Source organism: Pseudophryne corroboree, chromosome 2, assembly GCF_028390025.1.
Source record: "Pseudophryne corroboree isolate aPseCor3 chromosome 2, aPseCor3.hap2, whole genome shotgun sequence".
Classification (NCBI taxonomy): Eukaryota; Metazoa; Chordata; class Amphibia; order Anura; family Myobatrachidae; genus Pseudophryne; species Pseudophryne corroboree.
In genome coordinates, this window is record NC_086445.1 from 790,038,835 (window position 1) to 790,062,511 (window position 23,677).

At 44.6% G+C, this 23,677-nt stretch overlaps 1 protein-coding gene across 4 annotated transcripts in view; it reads left to right on the forward strand.

Annotated features, from left to right (window-relative positions):
• The window catches only part of SYTL5 (synaptotagmin like 5), a 513,325-nt gene that overhangs the window by 336,273 nt on the left and 153,375 nt on the right, over positions 1-23,677 (forward strand). For all 4 annotated transcript variants that reach the window (XM_063955564.1, XM_063955566.1, XM_063955567.1 and 1 more), the window contains 2 exons: positions 1,108-1,214; positions 12,431-12,511. In XM_063955564.1, coding sequence (XP_063811634.1) covers positions 1,108-1,214; positions 12,431-12,511 — 188 coding nt within the window. The remainder of the gene's footprint in view (positions 1-1,107; positions 1,215-12,430; positions 12,512-23,677) is intronic.

Sequence of the window (23,677 nt, forward strand, 5' to 3'; positions counted from 1 at the left end):
GGTGGATAGTTGCAGCTACCCACCAGAGTGCTGACAGCCAGTCACTGTATGGAAGCATGTGGAGAGATGGAACAGGACTGCATGAGAGGCATGTTATCATTTTTTTAAATATTGGTTCCCGTGAGTGGGTATGTAGGGGCCCCAGTGCATTGCTTTGCCCAGGGCCAACAAAGCTTTTAAGACAGCCCTGATCACACTAGTACTCATTTATCCTGAAATAATTGGTGATGTTGTTCTATCCCCACACACAAACATCTGAACATGCAGGAAATATTCACAGACACCCCAAGCAAAATGCACCATAAAAATGTCAGAAAATCTGTGGTAATGGGCAATGTTCTAAACACATCAAGCAGTATTGCTTATTTGGCACGTATAGGAAGCACAACAGAACTTGGCATGAAAAAAATATGGCTGATGCATTGTAGCACTTTGTATGCAGATGCAGAGACTCAATCGCACACAGATATACTAATGTGGCATATCAAATTAATCAGCACAATTTCCCATGGTGCGTTCTAGTCACATTACATTGCAACTAAGATTTTTTTTTTGCCATAAAAAGACACCCAACGCTACTAAAATCGCACAGTTGCACCAGATAGTCCCTCTTGGCGTATCAGGTCCCCAGAAACTCAGTTGCGCCAAGCGTCTTTTTTCTCAAAATGTGCATCCTGTTTGCATTATTAAAATAACTAAAAGTGACAAACCTACTTTGCCAGCGTACACTAACCGCTGAGGCTTGCAGCACTTGTACATCTGTGTGCGACTGAGTCTGAATCTGTGTAAATGGGGCTTCAAAGCGAGCAGATGTAGCTTTTAATCCCACCACTTTCTGTGGCATGCTACATTTGCAACTTCATATGTGTTTTACCAATTCCTGTGCGAATACAGTTGCAGCCTATCATCCCTGGTACGAGAATTAGACTCAAATTTAAGGCAAAATACAGTATGTCACTCATCTTTGAGCATATCGGTAACGTTGGGTGTCACGTGCCATATGGCACAGCAGACTGAGTGTTAGAGAACACATCTGTACTTTTCAATAATCATATGCAAACTTCAGTGCTTCAACTAGTTAATGCTCTCTTACTGCATGTTTTTAAGATCGCAGCCGATCACAATTGGACCTAAGTATCCATTCTCCAGAGGAAAATGAGGAAACGGGAAGTATAAGAAGCAGATCTGTCCCGGGAGGATTGAACACTGCCTTGGTGAGATGTATAATAAGTAAAATGCAACACAGTCAAATTCAGTAGTCATATAAAGTGAAAATAATCTGTTTTCATAGCTATAGTATATATACTTCACTTTTCACAGAGCTGATTTATGTCAGTTAATCTATTCACACTCAGTAGCAATGACGGGAATCCCGGCAGTTGGGATGTCGGTGGTCATGTGACCGATTCCAGAATCCCGGTGGCGAATACAGACATCCTGAAGAAAAAATATTAGGGCCACTGTTAGGGTTAGAACCGGAGAAGGTGGGGTTTAGCTTTAGTCGCCTCTGCCCTGATTCTTTGCCCTTACCGCCACCCAGAGCCGGCCCTAACCAATATGATGCCCTAGGCAAGATTTTGGCTGGTACCCCCTAGTACCACCGCTGGTTCTGCCTCTGACCTTGCACCTCTTTCTCAGCACCATCACCCCTCACCCATAGCAGTCTTTGTACCCCCTATATTTTAAATAGGAACAGTTCGCACATTTGACGCACAGCCCAAAAAGGGGCATCTTCTTGCTGGGAAGGGGCATGGCCACACAATAGTAACCCCAATTCCAATTACGCCACACAGTACTGCAACTTTATTCACATTTTATCTTGCGATAGTGTTCATAATTCATATTACATCCCACAGTAGTATCACTTTACCTTATAAACGTTACTCCTCACAGTAGAGCCCCTTATTCACATTAGATCACACTGAATTGCTCCTTATTCACATCACACCACACCTTATTGCTCTTTATTCACATTAGACGACACAGTAGTGCCCTTTCTATTTGCAACGCCACATAGTAGAGCACCTTATACACATAATGCCACACATTAGTAATGCATTTATACACAATTCCACACAGTAATGCCCCTTACACATATGAGACACATTAATGTCCTTATAAACATAATGCACCTTACACATTATGACAACCTTTATTAATGCCCTTTTACACATAATGTCCCTTACACATATGCCACACATTATTAATGCCCTTATACACATAATGACACACATAGTGCCCCTACACATTTGCTGCACATTATTAGTGCCCCTATACACATAATGACACACATACAGTAGTACCCTGTTACACATATGCCGCACATTATTAATGCCCTTATACACATGACACACATAGTGGCCCTTTACACATATGTTGCACATTATTAATGCATTTTTACATGACACACATAATGCTCCTTACACACATTCTGAACACTACTGCACAACCAACCCACTCACATGCACACAGCACTCACACTTCCACTAACACTGTGACCTCTGCCTCTGCTTGGATACAGGTGTGTCCTCACAAATCTTGCATCAATGCTAACGTCGGGCACTTTTTTTTAAATGAAAATGCATCTTATTTGCATTGCTATGTGGCTAGGATGCACACGCAGCTTCTGCTGATTAAACTGATATGCAGCATGCCAATATACTGTGTGAGACTGTGGCTGTATCTGCATATGAAATGCTACATACAGAATATAGACATGCCACATATCATTTTAATCAGCAGAAGCTGATGATGCCCCTAGGCATATCAAATGCCCTAGGCAATTGCCTAGTTTGCCTATGCCTATGGCCGGCTCTGCCGTCACCCCCTGTGTCTTAGCCCTAGCCACCACCCCCACTACCTTAGCTCTAGCTGCCACCTCAGGCGGGTTAGGGTGGGGGACTGGGGATGGGAAAAATAATTACCCCGTCCCTTGTCAGCATTGTAATTGTCAGGATGCTGGTGTCGGTCATGTGACTGCCGGCATCCCAGCCACCAGGATCCTGTATCACACCCATATTGACATGTTCTGTCGTGTCATTTCTTTCAGTTGTCAGAAATCTCTACAAATATTATAAATGTTTTTATTGCAGATTGAGTTCCACTCTAGGAAACTAATGGTGTACTCCAACGCTTGTGAAACTGCCATCAGTTTGTGCCACAACAGTGTCACATCGGGCCTTGTTCAGACTCTGCTGCATAGGGTATTGCAAACCCATTTGCATTTTTGCAAGATACGGTATTAAGAGTTAGTCGCGTACTCAAACCCTGAGCTACGGCTCACTCCCCTTGTCTGCAACTCCTATCCCCTGTTGTACCTGGGTGAGCTGAAAATGTACTAGAGATATAGATTAATTATTAGCATAGTGCCATAAAATCTCAGTAGAAAAAATGAAATAATTATGGGTTATTGGCTAGATAGATCATATACTAAGAACCCAAATGAATTGGTGCATCTGCAATGCTATGGGAAGCCGGCGCAAATATAATTGTGTAGAATATATGTGCAGGCTTCCCTTTCCCAAACTGAGTCTTGCAGGATTATTTCTTTGTGTAAAGCAAGTGTGTAGTGTAGAGTAATATCAGTGTTAGGACACTGTTGCATCAGACTTAGGGGTTTTACACACACACAGTCATCATTATCAAATTTACACTTACACCAGGGTGAGAGCACACTCAACTCAGACTCCTCCAGGAGGCTGCATTTGAGACTTTTAGGTGGCCATTTTAGTCCCACTCAATAAATTCAGTCCCACACCACGCCCTTTCTGTGCTATTGTTACTGCACGCCAACTGCGATTGCACGCACACCCACTGTCTGCGGCTAAATGCCTTTTTTAGCTCCAGACTCAGCCCTCTAGTTGCAGATTTGTGACTGAAAAAAAGATGTGGATTGTGAAAATTCACACATGCGCAGTGTGATAAATCATAACTTTTATTAAAAAAATCCAAAATGACGGACTCAGACTGACTCTGAATAATGACGAAAATACACTTGTTCCATTTTTAAGCTAATACTTTTTCTCTTACGTCCTAGAGGATGCTGGGGACTCCGTAAGGACCATGGGAATAGACGGGCTCCGCAGGAGACATGGGCACCTCAAGAAAGACTTTAGGTCTGGGTGTGCACTGGCTCCTCCCTCTATGCCCCTCCTCCAGACCTCAGTTTGATACTGTGCCCAGTGGAGACTGGGTGCTTTTCAGAGAGCTCTCCTGAGCTTTTTGACAGAAAGTATATTTGTTAGGTTTTTTATTTTCAGGGAGCCTGCTGGCAACAGACTCCCTGCATCGAGGGACTGAGGGGAGAGAAGCAGACCTACTTCTGTGAGTTTCAAGGCTTTGCTTCTTAGGCTACTGGACACCATTAGCTCCAGAGGGAGTCAGAACACAGGTCTCACCCTGGAGTTCGTCCCGGAGCCGCGCCGCCGTCCTCCTCACAGAGCCGGAAGATAGAAGTCGGGTGAGTATGAGAAGAAAAGAAGACTTCAGAGGCGGCAGAAGACTTCATGATCTTCACTGAGGTAACGCACAGCGGTGAAGCTGTGCGCCATTGCTCCCATACACCTCACACACGGCAGTCACTGTAAGGGTGCAGGGCGCAGGGGGGGGGGCCCTGGGCAGCATATAAACCTCTTTTCTGGCAAAAATAGTATATATACAGCTGGCCACTGTATATATAAAGGAGCCCCCGCCAGTTTTCAGTATATTTGAGCGGGACAGAAGCCCGCCACCGAGGGGGCGGGGCTTCTCCCTCAGCACTCACCAGCGCCATTTTCTCCACAGCACAGCAGAGAGGAAGCTCCCCGGACTCTCCCCTGCTTATACCACGGTTAAAGAGGGTTTTAAAGAAGAGGGGGGGCACATAATTAGGCGCATATATACATTTATACACAGTGCTACTGGGTAAACATATGTTTATTGTGTTTTTTCCTGGGTCATATAGCGCTGGGGTGTGTGCTGGCATACTCTCTCTCTGTCTCTCCAAAGGGCCTTGTGGGGGAACTGTCTTCAGATAAGAGGATTCCCTGAGTGTGTGGTGTGTCAGTACGCGTGTGTCGACATGTCTGAGGTAAAAGGCTCTCCTAGGAAGGAGGGGGAACAAATGAATGTGGTGTCTCCGTCGACAACGCCGACACCTGACTGGATGGATATGTGGAATGTTTTAAGTGCTAATGTAAATTTATTGCACAAAAGATGAGAAGGAACAGCCAGGGAGTCAACCCATGTCTGTCCCTATGTCGCAGGGGCCTTCAGGGTCTCAAAAGCACCCACTATCCCAAATAATAGTCACAGATACCGACACGGATTCTGACTCCAGTGTCGACTATGATGATGCAAAGTTACAGCCAAAATTGGCTAAAAGTATTCAATATATGATTATTGTAATAAAAGATGATTTGCATATCAAACCCCCTGTCCCTGACACGAGGGTACACATGTATAGGGTAAAGAAACCTGAGGTAAACTTTCCCCCATCTCATAAACGAGTTATTGAAAAGGCTTGGAAATCTCCAGACAAGAAACTGCAGATTCCCAAAAATGGATTCTTAGGGTGTATCCTTTCCCGACTAAGGACAGGATATGGTAAGAATCTTCCCCAAGGGGGAAAAAAGCTTGGACACGCTTATCCAAAAAAGGTAGCGCTGCCATTATGGCTACCCTCAGGGATCCTGCTGATCGCAGACAGCAGGCTACCTGGAAGTCCATTTACACAATCTAGTACCTTACTCAACCCGGCGTTAGTGTCGGCTTGGGTTTGTAGCGCTGTAGCAGCAAGGATAGGTACCTTATCGACGGCAATTGATACCCTGGTTAAGGATACCGTTTTATAGACCCTGGGTCATATTAAAGATGCTGTCTTATATATGGGAAATGCTCAAAGAGACATTGGCCTACTGAGTTCTAGAAATCACCGCTATGTTGATTTCTGCTAGACGAGTCGTATGGACCCGGCAATGGACAGAAGGCATATGGAGGTTTTACCTTACAAGGGTGAGGAATTGGTTGGGGAAGGTCTCTCAGACCTGGTCTCCACAACTACTGCAACTGAATAAAATTTTTGACATGTATTTCCTCACAGCCTAGAAAGCACCACATTAACACATGCGGTCCTTTCAGTTATATAAAAACAAGAGAGTACGAAGATAGTCTTTTCTTGCCAGAGGTAAGGTCAGGGAAAACAAGCTGCCAACCACAGCTAGTTCCCAAGAGCAGAAGTCCTCCCCCGCTCCCCCGCCTCTATAAAATCCACAGCGTGATGCGGGAACTCCGCTGAGGGAGTCCGCCACAGGGGGGGCACGTCTTCGACTGGTCAGCCACATCTGGGTTCACTCACAGGTGGATCCCGGGGCAATAGAAATTATTTCCCAGGGTTACAAGCTGGAGTTCGAACAAGTCTCCTCGCCGGTTTCTCAAATCGGCCTTAACAGCTTCTCCCCCAGAAAGGGAGCTACTGTTAAATGCAATTCACAAAGTGTATCATCAACAGGTGGTGGTCAAAGTTCCCCTACTTCTACATGAGAAGGGGTAGTAAATCAACCCTGTTAGTAGTCCCGAAACCAGACGGTTCGGTCAGACCCATTTTACATTTAAAATCCTTGAACCTATACTTGAAAAGGTTCAAGTTCAAGGTGCAATCGCTCAGAGCGGTCATCGCCAGCCTAGAAAGGGGGAGATTTTATGGTATCCCTGGACATAGAGGATGCATACCTTCATGTTCCCATATATCCACCTCATCAGGCGTACCTAAGATTTGCGGTACAGGTCTTCATTACCAGGGTTTTCCACCGAGGATTTTCACCAAGGTAATGGCGGAAATGATGGTGCTCCTGCGCAAGCAGGATGTTGCAATTATCCCGTACTTGGACGATCTCCTCATAAAAGCGAGATCAAGAGAGCAGTTACAAAACAGCATATCACTTTCACTGAAGGTGTTACAGCAACACAGCTGTTTTCTCAATATCCCAAAGTCGCAGTTGATTCCTACTACTGGTCTGACTTTCTTGGGCATGATTCTGGATACGGTCCAGAAAAGGGTTTATCTGCATATAGAAAAGGCTCAGGAACTCATGACTGTGGTCAGGAACCTATTGAAGCCAAAACAGGTGCCAGTGCATTACTGCACTCGAGTCCTGGGAAAAGATGGTGGAGTCATACAAAGCCTTCCAATGGAACCTACTGGCAAGTGGTCCGAATCACATCTACAGATTCATCAGTTGATCGCCCTGTCCCCCAGGGCCAGGGTATCTCTCCTGTGAGGGTGCTCACCTTCTAGGCGGCCGCAGGTTCGGCATTCAGGTCTAGATTCTGGTGACCACGGACGCGAGCCTCCAAGGTTGGGGAGCAGTCACACAGGAGAAAAACTTCCAGGGTCTTGGGTCAAGTCAAGAGACTTGTCTTCACATCAACGTCCTGGAGCTGAGGGCCATATACAACGCCCTTCGTCAAGCGGAGACCTTGCTTCGCGACTTACCAGTTCTGATCCAATCAGACAACATCACCGCAGGGGCTCATATAAACCGCCAGGCCGGCACAAGGAGCAGAGTGGCAAGAAGCCACCACGATTCTTCGCTGGGCGAAAAATCATGTAAGCGCACTGTCAGCAGTGTTCATTCCAGGAGTGGACAACTGGGAAGCAGACTTCATCAGCAGACACGACCTGCATCCAGGAGAGTGGGGACTTCATCAGGAAGTCTTCACACAGATTGCAAGTCAGTAGGGACTGCCCCAAATAGACATGAGGACGTCCCACCTCAACAAAAAGCTGAAAAGATATTGCGCCAGGTCAATAGACCCTCAGACGGTAGCTGTGGACGCCCTAGTGACACCGTGGGTGTTCCAGTCGGTCTATGTGTTTCCTCCTCTTCCTCTCATCCCAAAGGTGTTGAGAATAATAAGAAAAAGAGGAGTGCAGACAATTCTCATTGTTCCAGATTGGCCACGAAGGGCCTGATATCCGGATCTGCAGGAGAATGCTCACAGAAGATCAGTGGCATCTTCCTCTAAGACAGGACCTGTTACAACAGGGGCCCTGTCTGTTCCAAGACTTACCGCAGCTGCGTTTGACGGCATGGCGCTTGAACGCCGGATCCTAGTGGAAAAGGGCATTCCGGATGAGGTCATTCCTACGCTGATAAAGGCTAGGAAAGACGTGACAACTAAACATTATCACCGTATATGGCGAAAATATGTTTCTTGGTGTGAGGCCAGGAATACTCCTACGGAAGAATTCCATCTGGGCCGTTTTCCTTCACTTCCTATAAACTGGAGTGAATTTGGGCCTAGAATTAGGCTCCATTAAGGTTCAGATTTCGGCCTTATCCAATTTCTTTCAAAAAGAATTGGCTACTCTCCCAGAAGTACAGATTTTTGTGAAGGGAGTGCTGCATATTTAGCCTCCTTTTGTACCTCCGGTGGCGCCTTGGGACCTTAACGTGGTATTGAGTTACCATAAGGCGCACTGTTTTGAACCACTTAAAATGGTGGAGTGAAAATATCTCACTTGAAAGGTGGTCATGTTGTTAGCCTTGGCTTCGGCTAGGCGAGTGTCGGAATTGGCGGCTTTGTCTCATAAAAGCACCTATCTGGTTTTTTTCCATATGGATAGAGCGGAATTGCGGAACCGTCCTCAATTCTTGCCTAAGGTGGTGTCATCTTTTCATATGAACCAACCTATTGTGGTGCCTGTGGCTACGCGTGACTTGGAGGATTCCGAGTCCCTTGATGTAGTCAGGGTTTTGAAAACGTACGTAGCCAGAACGGCTAGAGTCAGAAAAAACAGAAGCACTGTTTGTCCTGTATGCAGCCAACAAGGTTGGCGCTCCTGCTTCAAAGCAGGCTATTGCTTACTGGATCTGTAACACGATTCAGCGAGCGTGAAACAGTTGGATTGCTGTTACCTAAATTGGTCAAGGCCCATTCCACTAGGATGGTGGGCTCTTCTTGGGCGGCTGCCCGAGGGGTCTCGGCACTACAGCTGGGCCGAGTGGTTACTTGGTCGGGTTCAAACACCTTGCGAGGTTTTATAAGTTTGATACCCTGGCTTAGGAGGACCTCCTGTCTGCTCAATCGGTGCTGCAGAGTCATCCGCACTCTCCCGCCCATTTTTGGAGCTTTGGTATAATCCACATGGTCCTTACAAAGTCCCCAGCATCCTCTAGGACGTAAGAGAAAATAAGATTTTAAACCTACCGGTAAATCTTTTTCTCGTAGTCCGTAGAGGATGCTGGGCGCCCGTCCCAAGTGCGGACTACTTCTGCAAGACTTGTATATAGTTTTGCTTACATAAGGGTTATGTTATAGTTTTCATCGGTCTTGGACTGATGCTATGTTGTTTTCATACTGTTAACTGGGTAGTATATCACAAGTTATACGGTGTGATTGGTGTGGCTGGTATGAATCTTGCCCTTGGATTAACAAAGATCCTTTCCTCGTACTGTCCGTCTCCTCTGGGCACAGTTTCTCTAACTGAGGTCTGGAGGAGGGGCATAGAGGGAGGAGCCAGTGCACACCTAGACCTAAAGTCTTTCTTGCGGTGCCCATGTCTCCTGCGGAGCCCGTCTATCCCCATGGTCCTTACGGAGTCTCCAGCATCCTCTACGGACTACGAGAAAAAGATTTACCGGTAGGTTTAAAATCTTATTTTTTATCAGCAAGAATGTCATGGATGAACACATTTTAGGGTGACTGTAAGATGAATACTACCTGCTTTTTTTAACTCAACAAAAGTGGTAAACATTGTGTGACATGATTTGTCACACAATTATAGTGCAATAAAGCCTAACCAGAAGTATCAGTGTAAAAGTAACCATAATAGTTTATATCATAGTAATATATACATGTAATACCAGTAGTAAAAAACAAAAATGAAAACAAACAGTCCGAGCTGAGTATTTTTGAGTTTTCACAAAACTTATACTCAATGACAAAACATCACTGCAGACGCTAACCCTGGAGTACACTATACAGTTTGAACTAGAGATCTGCATCAATGTATTTCCATTTGCCATTTTTGGACAATATTTTTTGGCTTGATGGAGATTTCAGAGGGAGGCAATCACGAGACCTCCTGTCGGGATCCCGGCGATCACAATGCTGACGCCAGCAGAATCCCTACAGGTGGTGAAATGCCGCAGCCCAAATACCGGTGACACAGGCTATTCTCCCTCTAAGGGTGTCCACGACATGGCATGGCGAGCACAGCGAGCACGCAAGGTGCTTTCTAGCGCTCGCTTTGCTGCTGGCATACTGGTGGCCAGGATCCCGCTGTCAGGATCATGAAAGCCGGGATTCCGGCCCCCGGTAAAAAGTATGTATTCCATTTCAGATACCTGTAATTTGTTAAGCATATAAGTGTCCAAATGTAATAATAAATTATATCAACAATTTGCTGTTCTTAAGCCCCATACACACTGGGCAATCTCCCATAATTAGCAATTAGCGCTATATCGCGGATTGCTAATTAGGGGAGATCACCAGTACATATACACTGAATGATAAGGATGACTTATATCGTTCAGTGATGTCATCCTTCGCACACCCCGAACATGCAGCTCAACGATATAGTTAAAGTTAAGTTGCATGTTCAGTAGATAATGCCTAAACGAGAACAACCTGCGGGTGCACGCATCATTCATCGTTCAGGCATACACACTAGATGATATGACCAATAGATCTTTTAAAAGATTATCGTTCATATTGTCTAGTGTATCGTTCAGTGTGTACGGGGCTTTACGGATACTCAGAAGGATGACATACTGTTAAGGAGAGTACACAGGGCCCAATTGAGTCTCAGAGAAATGTGTTCTGAGCCTGATGTGTGCTAGCCCGATCCTAACTAGACCGCAAGACTCAATGAGAGCTTTGCGATCTAGCCAGATCTTGACTGCATGCAGTCAAGATCTGAGCCAGCGAAAGCGCCGTGCGGGGCCGCGCATCGCTATCGCTATGGGGCATACACACGGAGTGATCCGATTGCTTAGAAATTAAGCAAAAATCTCTGTGTGTGTACCCTCCTTTACATTTTCAAAGATAAACAGACCTTTATAAACAAAGCCAGTTGCAGTGTAATCTATCATGGTCCATGTTTCTCTGCCCAGATAAAAAGTCAATACTACAGTATTACCCTTTGGTACTCTTAAATTAGCCAGAGCGTAGCTGGTTACAGCAGGCAATGCCCTGCATCACTCAAGATAAAGCAGAGCCAAATGTTCACACTATTGATTAGCATTAAGAGAGCTGCAGGATACTGCTTTGCCTTATTAGTCTCCACAGTCTGCTAGTGTTGATAAAACTGTGATATTCACTGTTAAAATGTGTTAGCAAATTAGCTGTAAAGAGAGCCAAGAGCTGGGAACCTAAGGTTGTTTCCTCTCTGAGTTCCATTGCATGTTGTGCTCAGATAACCAAGGTATAAAGTAAAACTGTTCATCTCTACATTGCTTTTACTTCTGTACATTGAGCTGCAAAAGCTTTGCTCAAAAAAGCTGGTTAGAGGCAATGCATTCTTCTCGCAAGCTTGGCGGGTCATATGCAAACTGCACTTACTGTAATTGTTTATGCTACAGTTGAACAGTCCTAATTGGGTAGAGACCTTACCTTTTGTAATAGTAACCAAATGATAATCAGATTATAGTCTACAATGTAACAACATTTATTTATAAATATTTCATGACGACCCCCTTGAGTTGTTGTTGTTTCTTTTTTTATTGGTTCTTATTTAATTTTGCCGTGACATTATATTATTTTAAATTAGGGTGAAGTACTTTGTGGATATTTCTGGGGTGCCCCTTAATAAGTCTGTGATGGTTGCTACTTGGAGTACATGTATCACAAATTGAAAATCATTAAGTAGAACATAATTTGCATTGAACAAATCAACTGTGTGTTTTACAGTATACCTAGGCACAATATACAATAGTAGTAATGCTTGTAATAAAACGGGAGGAACATGGAAGAATAATTTTGTGCAGGTAATTACTTAGCCATAGAACTATCTATCCCATCCAGTGTCGGACTGGGGCATGAAGGGCCCACCGGGGGAATGCTGCTGTAGGGGCCCATGCTTAAAGGTGTAGCCAGGTTCCAGTGGGGGCGTGGCCAGCCACCTCAGAGGTTTAGCAAACCATTACATGTTCTGTGCCCCTTGGTAAATATATAATAAACCAAATCATTGTGAAGTATAATGTAACACATGTATAATGCATAAATCCAGTGCACTAGGATAGTCTGGAACCTAGAGGAGGAGGAGTTCCCACAGGCAGAAGGGCCCACCGGTGGTTTCCCCTGTTCCCCTGTGGGCCAGTCCGACCCTGATCCCATCCTATCAGAGTCACCTGAACATTCAGTTTCTGCAATTGCCACCAGGTAAATGTAGGTGAAGGTGGACCTTCAGTAAAAGCTAAACATGACCATCATTCTCAATTTGTTTCAGGAACATTTAGATGAAAATGAGGAGGATTTCCCAGAGATGGGCTCACACAGAGCAATAAGTCTGAGGAGTGGAATATCTCAAGTAAGGATTCTTATTTTCTATTACTTACTGTATTGTGCTTCCACTTAGTGTGTTGTTGGTTATGGGATTGCTTACTAGTAGTTTGCTAGTAATGGATTATGGACATTTAGCCGATAGCACTGACTTTGGGAAAAACCTGTGTAAAGAATTATTAACAATACAATATTACATTTTGAAATTACATAATTCATTTTAGTGATGTTGATTTTGCTGTTTCAATTAACGACAGAAATTTGGGCAGTGCTCAGGCGTCTACATGTCATCCATATTATTGTATATATTTTAAGTGTTGTTGAAAGAGAAAGACAAGGCCAGAATAAAGGGATGACATAGAAAGGACAGACTGTGGGAGAGATAACAAAGCATGTATGGGGTATGTATTCTGATTCTGATACCTGGGTGGTGGTGTGGAGATTTTTCTATAAGTACAACGGAAGGGGGTTCCGTCTTGAATATAAAGTCCCCAGTTAAAAGCCCGTCAAAATGATGGACACCAGGGCCGGATTATGGATGGGGAGGAAGGGGGTTGGTAGTCACTACTCACACAGAAGCAGCCAGGTTTCTGGAAATCCTGCTGCTGGGAGCTGGGGCTCTGTCATGTTAAGCTGAGCAAGTGTGTGTGTAGGTGTGTGCCGCCGGCGCACCAAAGAGGTGAGGAGCAACGATACACTTTTATTATTTATAAATATAGATATAGCTATAGATGCTGTATATCTGTAATGGGCAGGCTATAATTATAGATACGTGTACGACAGCTATTCACATTATAGGTAGAGCCTGGGGGAAGCCCAGCAATACAGAGACCCCCATCAATGACATTGAGGGGGCTGGCACGCCCCCATTAGTGATGTTGAGGGGGCCAGCACGTCCCCATTAGTGATACCGATGAGGCCATGCCCCCACCCTGGCCAGCTGTGCCCCTTTTTCATGTGCATGCCGAAGCGCATACTGCCCCCAGCAAGCTGCGTCCTGCCCTGCAAAATTCCAAGGAGGAATACTACAGGAGGACTGACTAAAAGCTGCAAACGAGTTTGGTCCTCCTGCAGAAAGCCATTTAAAGTTAGTTAATAAAATTAAATATTGTAGAATTGGAAGAGTTCCTGAAATGATGACTAAATATAGCAGCCTCCTGAGGTGGAAGGAGGGGCTCCTAGGGAAGAGATTTGACTTAGTGGTATTGTCTGAACTTCAGATGACATGTCATGAATTTTCCTTAAAGTTGCACTGAGTATTGACTTATATAGATTAAATAGATTTATTAAAATGCTGATAAGGATCTTTATATGCATGGTCCCGCTTCACCACATTATCGTGGTGAAGCAGGACCTCTTTTCCGGTGCATTTATTAAGGCTGCTTTGTTCGTTATGGGAACGCGGTATCTCACCCCTCTGGTGATACGCGTCTTCCCATAACGGCTGTCATTCTCGGCTGCATTATCTACATCCGCGCCTGCGCCGTCCTGTAACTCCCAGCCTTCCTTTCGGGAGTTATGAGGGCGCATGCGCGGTTTGAACGTGTGTATTGAAACAATAAAGTTTATTGAGAGAAAATCAACAACAACAAAAAAAAAGATTAACTGTTTGGAGACTGGCAGCGCCGGATCTTAGAGGCAAAGAGGAACAGTTAGGAAAGACTAACATTCGGGCACACCGAACATTCATAAGTGAGCAAGCTTATCAGTGCTCTGTCTAATAGATAGAGGCACCGATAAGGCAGCGGGCGCATACCGCCCCTGCTTACAATAGCGATTTGATGGGACAATACATCAGGGGATGCGCTATCTGCGACACATAACATGTGCAGATAGCGCATTACCCCTTAAAGAAGGATGGTAAATCTACCCCTGTGTTTTTGTTCGGATCTGCAAATTTCGATGGGTTTAGATTTCTAAAGAACCAAATTTAATATCTCAAGTCAGTGACGGGGAGGGGCACAGAGAGACATCTGAGGCTTAGAGATTTTCTTTAGCAGTTCCTGCTCAAAATGTCCAGAGGCGAGGTACTGTGGTTGTGTCTAATGCATTGCCAACACAGCCGGATATAGACGCAAGGGGGCTCGAAATAAGATACTTTGATGCACACCAAATACACCCTTTACACACTGATCACTGTACACACTACGCAGGTCCTCCAAAAATTGCACACCAGATACACCTAGATCACTACAGACAGGCCTTCCAAATCATACACCTGATACACAGTGAGCACTATACACAGGTCACACTATCACATACAGTACCAGTCAAAAGTTTGGACACACCTTCTCATTCAATGGTTTTTATTTATTTTAATTATTTTCTACATTGTAGATTAATACTGAAGACATCAAAACTATGAAAGAACACATATGGATTATGTTGTAAAAAAAATGTTAAATCAACATTTTTATATTTTAGATTTCTCAAAGCAGACCCTTTTGCTTTGATGACAGCTTTGCACGCTCTTGGCATTCTCTCAATCACCTTCATGAGGTAGTGTCCTGGAATGGTTTTCCAACAGTCTTGAAGGATTTCCAAGAGGGGCTGAGGACTTGTTGGCTGCTTTTCCTTCACTCTGTGGTCCAACTCATCCCAAACCATCTCAATTGGGTTTAGGTCGGTGATTGTGGAGGCAAGGTCATCTGACGCAGCACTCCAGCACTTTCCTTCTTGGTCAAGTAGCTCTTACATAGCCTGGAGGTGTGTTTGGGGCCATTGTCTTGTTGAAAAACAAACAATAAGCACAAACCAGGTGGGATGGCATGGTGCTGCAGAATGCTGTGGTAGCCATGATGGTTAACTGTGCCTTGAATTTTAAATAAATCCCCAACAGTGTCACCAGCAAAGCACCCCCACACCATCACACCTCCTCCTCCATGCTTCTCATTGGGAACCACACATGCAGAAACCATCCGCTCACCTTCTCTGTGTCTCACAAAGACACGGCGGTTGGAACCAAAAATCTCAAATTTGGACTCAACAGACCAAAGTACAGATTTCCACTGGTCTAATGTCCATTCCTTGTTTTTTGGTCCAAACAATTCTCTTCTTCTTGTTGATCCTCAGTAGTGCCTTATTTGCAGCAATTCAACCATGAAAGGCCTGATTCACGCAGTCTTCTCTGAACAGTTGATGTTGAGATTTGTCTGCTACTTGAACTCTGAAGAATTTATGTGGGCTCTAATCTAAGGTGCTGTTAAGTAGCAGTTTCTGAGGCTGGTAACTCTAATGAACTTATCCTCTGCAGCAGTGGTTACTCTTGGTCTTCCTTTCTTGGGGCGGTCCTCACGAGAGCCAGTTTCATCATAACGTTTGATGGTTTTTGCAACTGCACTTGAGGATACATTCAAAGTTCTTGAAATTTTCCGTATCGACTGACCTTCATGTCTTAAATTAACGATGGACTGTTGTTTCTCTTTGCTGAGTTGAGTGGTTCGTGCCATAATATGGATTACAACAGTAGTCAAATAGGGGTATCCACTGTGTACTAACCCTACCTCTGCACAACACAACTGATAGTTTCAAACACATTAAGAAAGCAAGTAATTCCACAGATTGACTCTTGACAAGTCACACCTGTTAATTCAAAGCCATTCCAGGAGACTACCTCATGAAGCTGATTGAGAGAATGCCAAGAGTGTGCAAAGCTGTCATCAAAGCAAAAGGGGGCAACTTTGAGGAATCTAAAATATAAAACATATTTTGATTTATTTATCACTTTTTTGTTTACAACATAATTCCATATGTGTTTTTTCATAGTTTTGATGTCTTCAGTAGTAATCTACAATGTAGAAAATAATAATAATAATAATAATAATAATAATAATAATAATAAAAAACATTGAATGAGAAGGTGTGTCCAAACTTTTGACTGGTACTGTACCTGATACATGCCATACCACTATCACACACCTGATACATACTCATCACTATTTACAAGGCACACTGATATCACACACCTGGTACACACTGATCACTATACACAGGTCATACCAATATCACACAACTGGTACACACTGATCACTATACACAGGTCACACCAATATCACACAACTGGTACACACTGATCACTATATACCTGTCACACCAGTATCACACACCTGATACATAATGATCGCTATGTACAAGTCACCCCAGTATCACACACCTGATATACACTGATCACCTTACACAGGTCTCACCAATATCATACACCTGCTGTTGCAGGGGGGAAACTAATACTGTTCAGCGATACGGATGCATATAGTGCATGATGGTATATATAGATTTTGGTTTACAATCATACAGTGGAGCACAGAGCTGTAACATCACTGCGGGTTGCCCCATCCTCCACATTTGGAAAGATACGAATCTCACTATAACGAAGAAGAGACATATTTTTTTGAGCAGATATTATTTAAAGATGAAGTTACTCTTTAAGGTCAAGAGCTAAACGCACTGCAGTTTTCTAGGACATTGAAGTGGTTAGTGTTCTCATAGGAACAGTGCGGATTAGTCTTTTAATGCAGTTTCCGCAGCATAAAGCCAAGCAGCCCTCAGTGAGACTGTGAAGTACTGTAGCCAGATGCGCAAAGTATCTGACAGTTCATCACAGTGCTGCCTGGTTATTGAAGATTGAGTGATCTCTTAATAGGCGGCTTCAAAAGAGTTTAGAGAAGAGTCATCCTACGTGATCTGCAGCAGGTGTCACTGAGATCCACGGAGTTCATTTTATAATTAAATTACTTTTGTGCTTGTGCAGATATTGTGGACTGAAGGGGTCCTTGATATACTGTAGTACTGACAAATCAATTCATTATGTTTTAACAACACTTTTCTCAGAAACATACATAGAAACATAGAATTTGACGGCAGATAAGAACCACTCGGCCCATCTAGTCTGCCCCTTTTTTTTTTTTTACCATATTTTTATCTTGAACCTTATTTGATCCTTATTTCTTTGTAAGGATATCCTTATGCCTATCCCATGCATGTTTAAATTGCTCTACTGTCTTAGCCTCTACCACCTCTGATGGGAGGCTATTTCTCTTATCCACTACCCTTTCTGTGAAGTAATTTTTACTTATATTTCTCTAACGTCCTAGAGGATGCTGGGGACTCCGTAAGGACCATGGGGATAGACGGGCTCCGCAGGAGACATGGGCACTTTAAGAAAGAATTTAGTTCCTGGTGTGCACTGGCTCCTCCCTCTATGCCCCTCCTCCAGACCTCAGTTTGATACTGTGCCCAGACGAGCTGGGTGCTTTTCAGTGACCTCTCCTGAGTTTACTGATAGAAAGTATTTTGTTAGGTTTTTTATTTTCAGGGAGCTCTGCTAGCAACAGACTCCCTGCTTCGAGGGACTGAGGGGAGAGAAGCAGCCCTACTCTCTGAAGCTAGGTCCTGCTTCTTAGGCTACTGGACACCATTAGCTCCAGAGGGATTGGTACGCAGGATCTCACCCTCGCCGTCCGTCCCAGAGCCGCGCCGCCGTCCCCCTCGCAGAGCCGGAAGAAAGAAGCCGGGTGAGTATGAGAAGAAAAAGAAGACTTCACAGGCGGCAGAAGACTTCATGATCTTCACTGAAGTAACGCACAGCACTGCAGCTGTGCGCCATTGCTCCACACACCTCACATACTCTGGTCACTGTATGGGTGCAGGGGGCAGGAAGGGGGGGGGGCGCCCTGGGCAGCATTTGGGACCTCATATTGGCAAAAAGATAACATATATAAAGCTGGGCACTGTATATATGTATGAGCCCCCGCCAAAATTACAGTTTAAGCGGGACAGAAGCCCGCCGCCGAGGGGGCGGGGCTTCTCCCTCAGCACTCACCAGCGCCATTTTTTCTCCACAGCACCGCTGAGAGGAAGCTCCCCGGGCTCTCCCCTGCTGATACACGGTAGAAGAGGGTTGAAAAGAGAGGGGGGGCACATAATTAGGCGCAAAAACTATAACATACAGCAGCTACCGGGTTAACATTAAGTTACTGTGTTATTCCTGGGATATTATAGCGCTGGGGTGTGTGCTGGCATACTCTCTCTCTGTCTCTCCAAAGGGCCTGGTGGGGGAACTGTCTTCAGAAAGGACATTCCCTGTGTGTGTGTGGTGTGTCGGTACGCTTGTGTCGACATGTCTGATGAGGAAGGCTATGTGGGAGAGGAGCGGGAGCAAATTAATGTGGTGTCTCCGCCGACGGCGCCGACACCTGATTGGATGGATATGTGGAAGGTTTTAAATGATAATGTTAATTCCTTGCATAAAAGATTGGACAAGGCTGATGCATTGGGGCAGTCAGGGTCTCAGCCCATGCCTGACCCTATGTCGCAGTAACCGTCAGGGTCTCATAAGCGCCCACTATCCCATATTGTTGACACAGATACCGACACGGATTCAGACTCCAGTGTCGATTACGAGGATGCAAAGTTACAGCCGAAATTGGCTAAATCCCTTCGATATATGATTATAGCAATAAAGGATGTTTTGCACATCACAGAGGAAACCCCTGTCCCTGACACAAGGGTTTATATGTATAAGGGAAAGAAGCCTGAGGTAACTTTTCCCCCCTCACACGAACTGAATGAGTTATGTGAAAAATCTTGGGAATCTCCAGATAAAAAACTGTAGATTTCCAAGCGGATTCTTATGGCGTATCCTTTCCTGCCAACGGATAGGTTACAATGGGAATCCTCCCCTAGGGTGGACAAAGCTTTAACACGCTTATCCAAAAAGGTAGCCCTGCCGTCCCAGGATACGGCTACCCTCAAAGATGCTGTTGATCGCAAACAGGAGGTTACCCTGAAGTCCATTTATACACATTCGGGTCCCTTTCTAAGACCGGCAATTGCGTCGGCCTGGGTGTGTAGTGCTGTAGCAGCATGAACGGATACCTTATCTGAGGAATTGGATACCCTAGATTAGGATACTGTATTATTGACCCTGGGGCAAATAAAAGACGCTGTCCTATATATGAGAGATGCTCAAAGAGACATTAGTTTACTGGGTTCTAGAATAAACGCTATGTCGATTTCTGCCAGAAGGGTCCTGTGGACTCGGCAATGGACAGGTGATGCCGACTCAAAAAGGCATATGGAGGTTTTACCTTACAGGGGTGAGGAATTGTTCAAGGAAGGTCTCTCGGACCTGGTCTCCACAGCTACAGCTGGAAAGTCAAATTTTTTGCCTTATGTTCCCTCACAGCCTAAGAGAGCACCGCATTATCAAATGCAGTCCTTTCGTTCACAAAGAAACAAGAAAGTCCGAGGTGGGGTCAGTTAGTGTTAAAAAAACATCGTCCGCGAAGAGACATATCTTATGTGATTGTCCCAAAAGTTCTATGCCTTTAATTAGGGTCGTGGACCTGATTTTCTCAGCAAGAGGCTTTATCGCTAGAGCGAACACTAGCGGGGACAGGGGGCACCCCCGGCGAGTGCCATTCGTAATCCAAAAAGAAGAAGAGAGCATACCATTAACACACACTCTTGCCGTTGGATTAGAGTATAAAGCTAGAATGGAGGCGAGTACTCTGCCAGTAAACCCAAACTTACATAGTACCGCTTGAAGGTATCCCCATTGCAGTCGATCGAACGCCTTCTCTGCGTCTAACGAAAGCAACAATAAAGGGTCATCTGAAGCGGAGAAGGCGTCCATCACATTTATTACCCGTCTTGTATTATCAGGGGATTGTCTACCGGGTACAAATCCCACCTGGTCCCGATAGATGAGAGAGGGAAGAAGGGGATTAAGTCTGTCGGCCAATAATTAAGCATATATTTTTAAATCTGTATTCAACAGTGCTATGGGGCAATAATTGAGTATCAAAGCGGGGTTCTTCCCCGGCTTTGAAAAAGCTACCACTCGAGCCTGCAGCATTTCCGCCGGAAAGCTCCCAACAGAAGAAGCATGGTTATAGACTGATTCTAAAATAGGAGTTAGGGAGTCTTTGAAACTTTTATAAAATTTATTAATGAACCCATCAGGGCCTGGTGCTTTATCCAATGGGAGTGACTCAATCGTTTGGGAAATTTCTTTATGAGTCCAAGGTTGTTCTAGAGCCCGTAAAGTTTCAGAATCAATTGAGAGGATGTATAAATCTTTTAAAAAGGCTGCAATAGCAGCTGGTGTGGGTTGTGGGATAGATATGTCATCTTCCTGGTTATAGAGGGTGGAATAGTATTTAGAAAAAGCGTCAGCAATTGCAGACGGGTCTGTTACTTTAATGCCATTTAAATTGATAATAGATTTCACCCTCTCTTTTGCTGTCTTCCCTCTCAATTTACGGGCAAGCATTCTACCAGCTCTATCTCCCTGCATATAGAACCTTTGTCGCAACCTGAATAGATTTTTGTGGACTTCAGTTAAGGCCAATTTATTTATTTCGTCCCTTGTACGCAGTAAGTCTCGATACATTTTCTTATTAGATGGTGTAGTCTTAAATTGGTTTTCTAAATCTGTAAGTCGGGCTTCGAGCTTTACCTGTTGTTCGCGGGAGGACCGAAGGATAAAAGAAGCTGCCTGAATTACTGCACCCCTAACTACCGCTTTGAGAGCACACCAGTGCGTAAATATGGATGTGTCAGCTGGGACATTAGTATCAATATATAGGGATAAGGCCTGAGTTATGGATTGTTTAGCTTCCGGATTCGTGAGAAGATAGTCTCCAAGACGCCACAAGGCAGGTGAAGGCCTAGTACGTCGTAGGTCCCAATGGATAGAGAGGGCAGAATGGTCAGACCACGATACTGGCAGGATAGAAGCCTTCGACATCTGTTGAAGTGACCATTTATCAGATACGGCCAAATCAATTCTAGAGAAAGAACCATGTACCGGGGAGAAAAACATGTAGTCTCTACAAGTCGGGTTCTTAGCCCTCCAGACATCGTAGAGATCATACTCATGTAAAATATTCCTGAAGGAATGGGAATGGTCTCGAAACGGGCCTGCACTGGAGACAGAACGAGTCGAGGATCGATCTACACTGGGGTCAGGGACCATGTTAAAATCCCCCAATAGTAACAATGCTCCCGAGTGATGCGTCTGCAGGATCTTAAAAAATTTCCTGAAGAAGGGAACTTGTTTGGTGTTGGGTGCATATATTGTAGCCAAGGTGATAGGCTTGTCCTCTAGTTTACCAGTCAGGATGAGGTATCTGCCCTTCTGATCTGCGATCTGGCATTCTAGAGAAAAATTGCAAGTATGAGAAAATAAAAAGGCTACTCCCGCTTTTTTCTTAGGACCATTGGACATATAGCAGGTGGGGAATTTGTTATCCATAAGGGAAGGCGGAGATACAGACATAAAGTGAGTCTCCAGTAGAGCCACAATGTGTGCCTTACATTTAGCAAAATGTTTCAGGGCCAATCGTCGTTTGTTGGGTGAATTCAGACCTTTTACGTTCAATGAGAGAACGTTAACCATTAGGTATCTCAGGTGCCAATTCTATAATCAATCTACATACATAAACCGTATTATGAGACAAACGAAAATATAAGTGTACCAGAACTAGGAAGGATAGAAGGAAGGGGAGAAATAGTAAAGACAGAAAACATAGTAAGCACCACACGGGTGCCAAACGAGGTTGCCTAAGTAGGCAACACATGGGGTTGAGGCGGAGGAAGGCACCCTCCGTCACTCCCGTTACAGTCAAAATATAACATTAATCTAAACACAAATAAATAAATATAACTTCCCGGAGAGTTTACCGAGCCACCGTGGGGGTAAGTGAGTCCCACACACATGGCTCAAATTCCGAGATTGAACGTGAATAAGCATCTACGGCATATAACGGTGAAGATGGTATAAGAGACACGGTGAAAGTATACGGTCTCAGCAATCAAGGGTGAGAGAAAGAGAAATATGAATCGTGTTCAGTGGCAACACTGAACACCATCGGTCCGACCATCTCAAGAGGGAAAACGAAAGCGTGAGTCACCCACTGGCAACATGATACACCATACAAGAAAATTAAGAACAGGAAGTAAAAAGTCAAAAGCAGTAAATAGGAAGTTGAAAGTAAAAACTAGAAGACAGAAAACAGGCCAGGTATGTCATGTAAAAACTATCACAGTTTGCATATCAATAATGAGCCGTATATCTCATATATACGTGCGTAAGTGCTTTGCTCATTAGCAGCCAAATGAATCGGCCGAGAGAGCAGATTAATAAAATTTCAATAATGCAAAAACAAATAAGCGGATCAAGTCAGTCAGTGACATATTACTTAGTTGGGACCGCAGCTTTTCAAGTTGAGCTGCCGGCAACTGACCATTCTTCAGTCAATTTAAGGGTCTTAGGAGCCTTCGCGGGAGTGTCCTCCAATTTCCAAGAGTCTAAAAGTCGCATACCGGCTTCTGGCGAAGTGATCACATTGGTGACGACGTTCCATCTGATAAGGAGTTTGGTTGGAAATCCCCAACGGTAAGGGATATCAGCTTTCCGTAGTGCCGTGGTCACCGGGTAGAAAGAGCGTTGCATATCCAGGGTGGTAGCTGACAGATCCCCGTATACTTGTAAATCTCCCAACATTGATGCCAACAAATCCGGTCTCATAGCTGCACGAAGGATTTGTTCCTTGATGTGGAAGTAATGCTTCCTCATCAAAGTGTCTCTCGAAGCGTCCTTCGGGGCATTCTTAGCCTTCGGGAGACAGTGGATGCGTTCAATGAGGAAATCATCGATGGAGTTGGTGGAAAGGAGATTCATGAAGAGATCTGTTACAAACTGTTTAAAGTCTGAGTTGGAGACCGATTCTGGGATACCGCAGAGTTTTATATTGTTACGGTGCAACCTATCCTCGAGGTCACATGTCTTCCGTCTTAGGGGGGTCATTCCGAGTTGTTCGCTCGTTATTTTTTTCTCGCAACGGAGCGATTAATCGCTAATGCGTATGCGCAATGTCCGCAGTGCGACTGCGCCAAGTAAATTTGCTATGCAGTTAGGAATTTTACTCACGGCATTACGAGGTTTTTTTTTCGTTCTGGTGATCGTAATGTGATTGACAGGAAGTGGGTGTTTCTTGGCGGAAACTGGCCGTTTTATGGGAGTGTGTGAAAAAACGCTACAGTTTCTGGGAAATACGCGGGAGTGGCTGGAGAACCAGTGGAGTGTCTGGGCGAACGCTGGGTGTGTTTGTGACGTCAAACCAGGAACGACAAGCACTGAACTGATCGCACTGGCAGAGTAAGTCTCGAGCTACTCAGAAACTGCACAGAG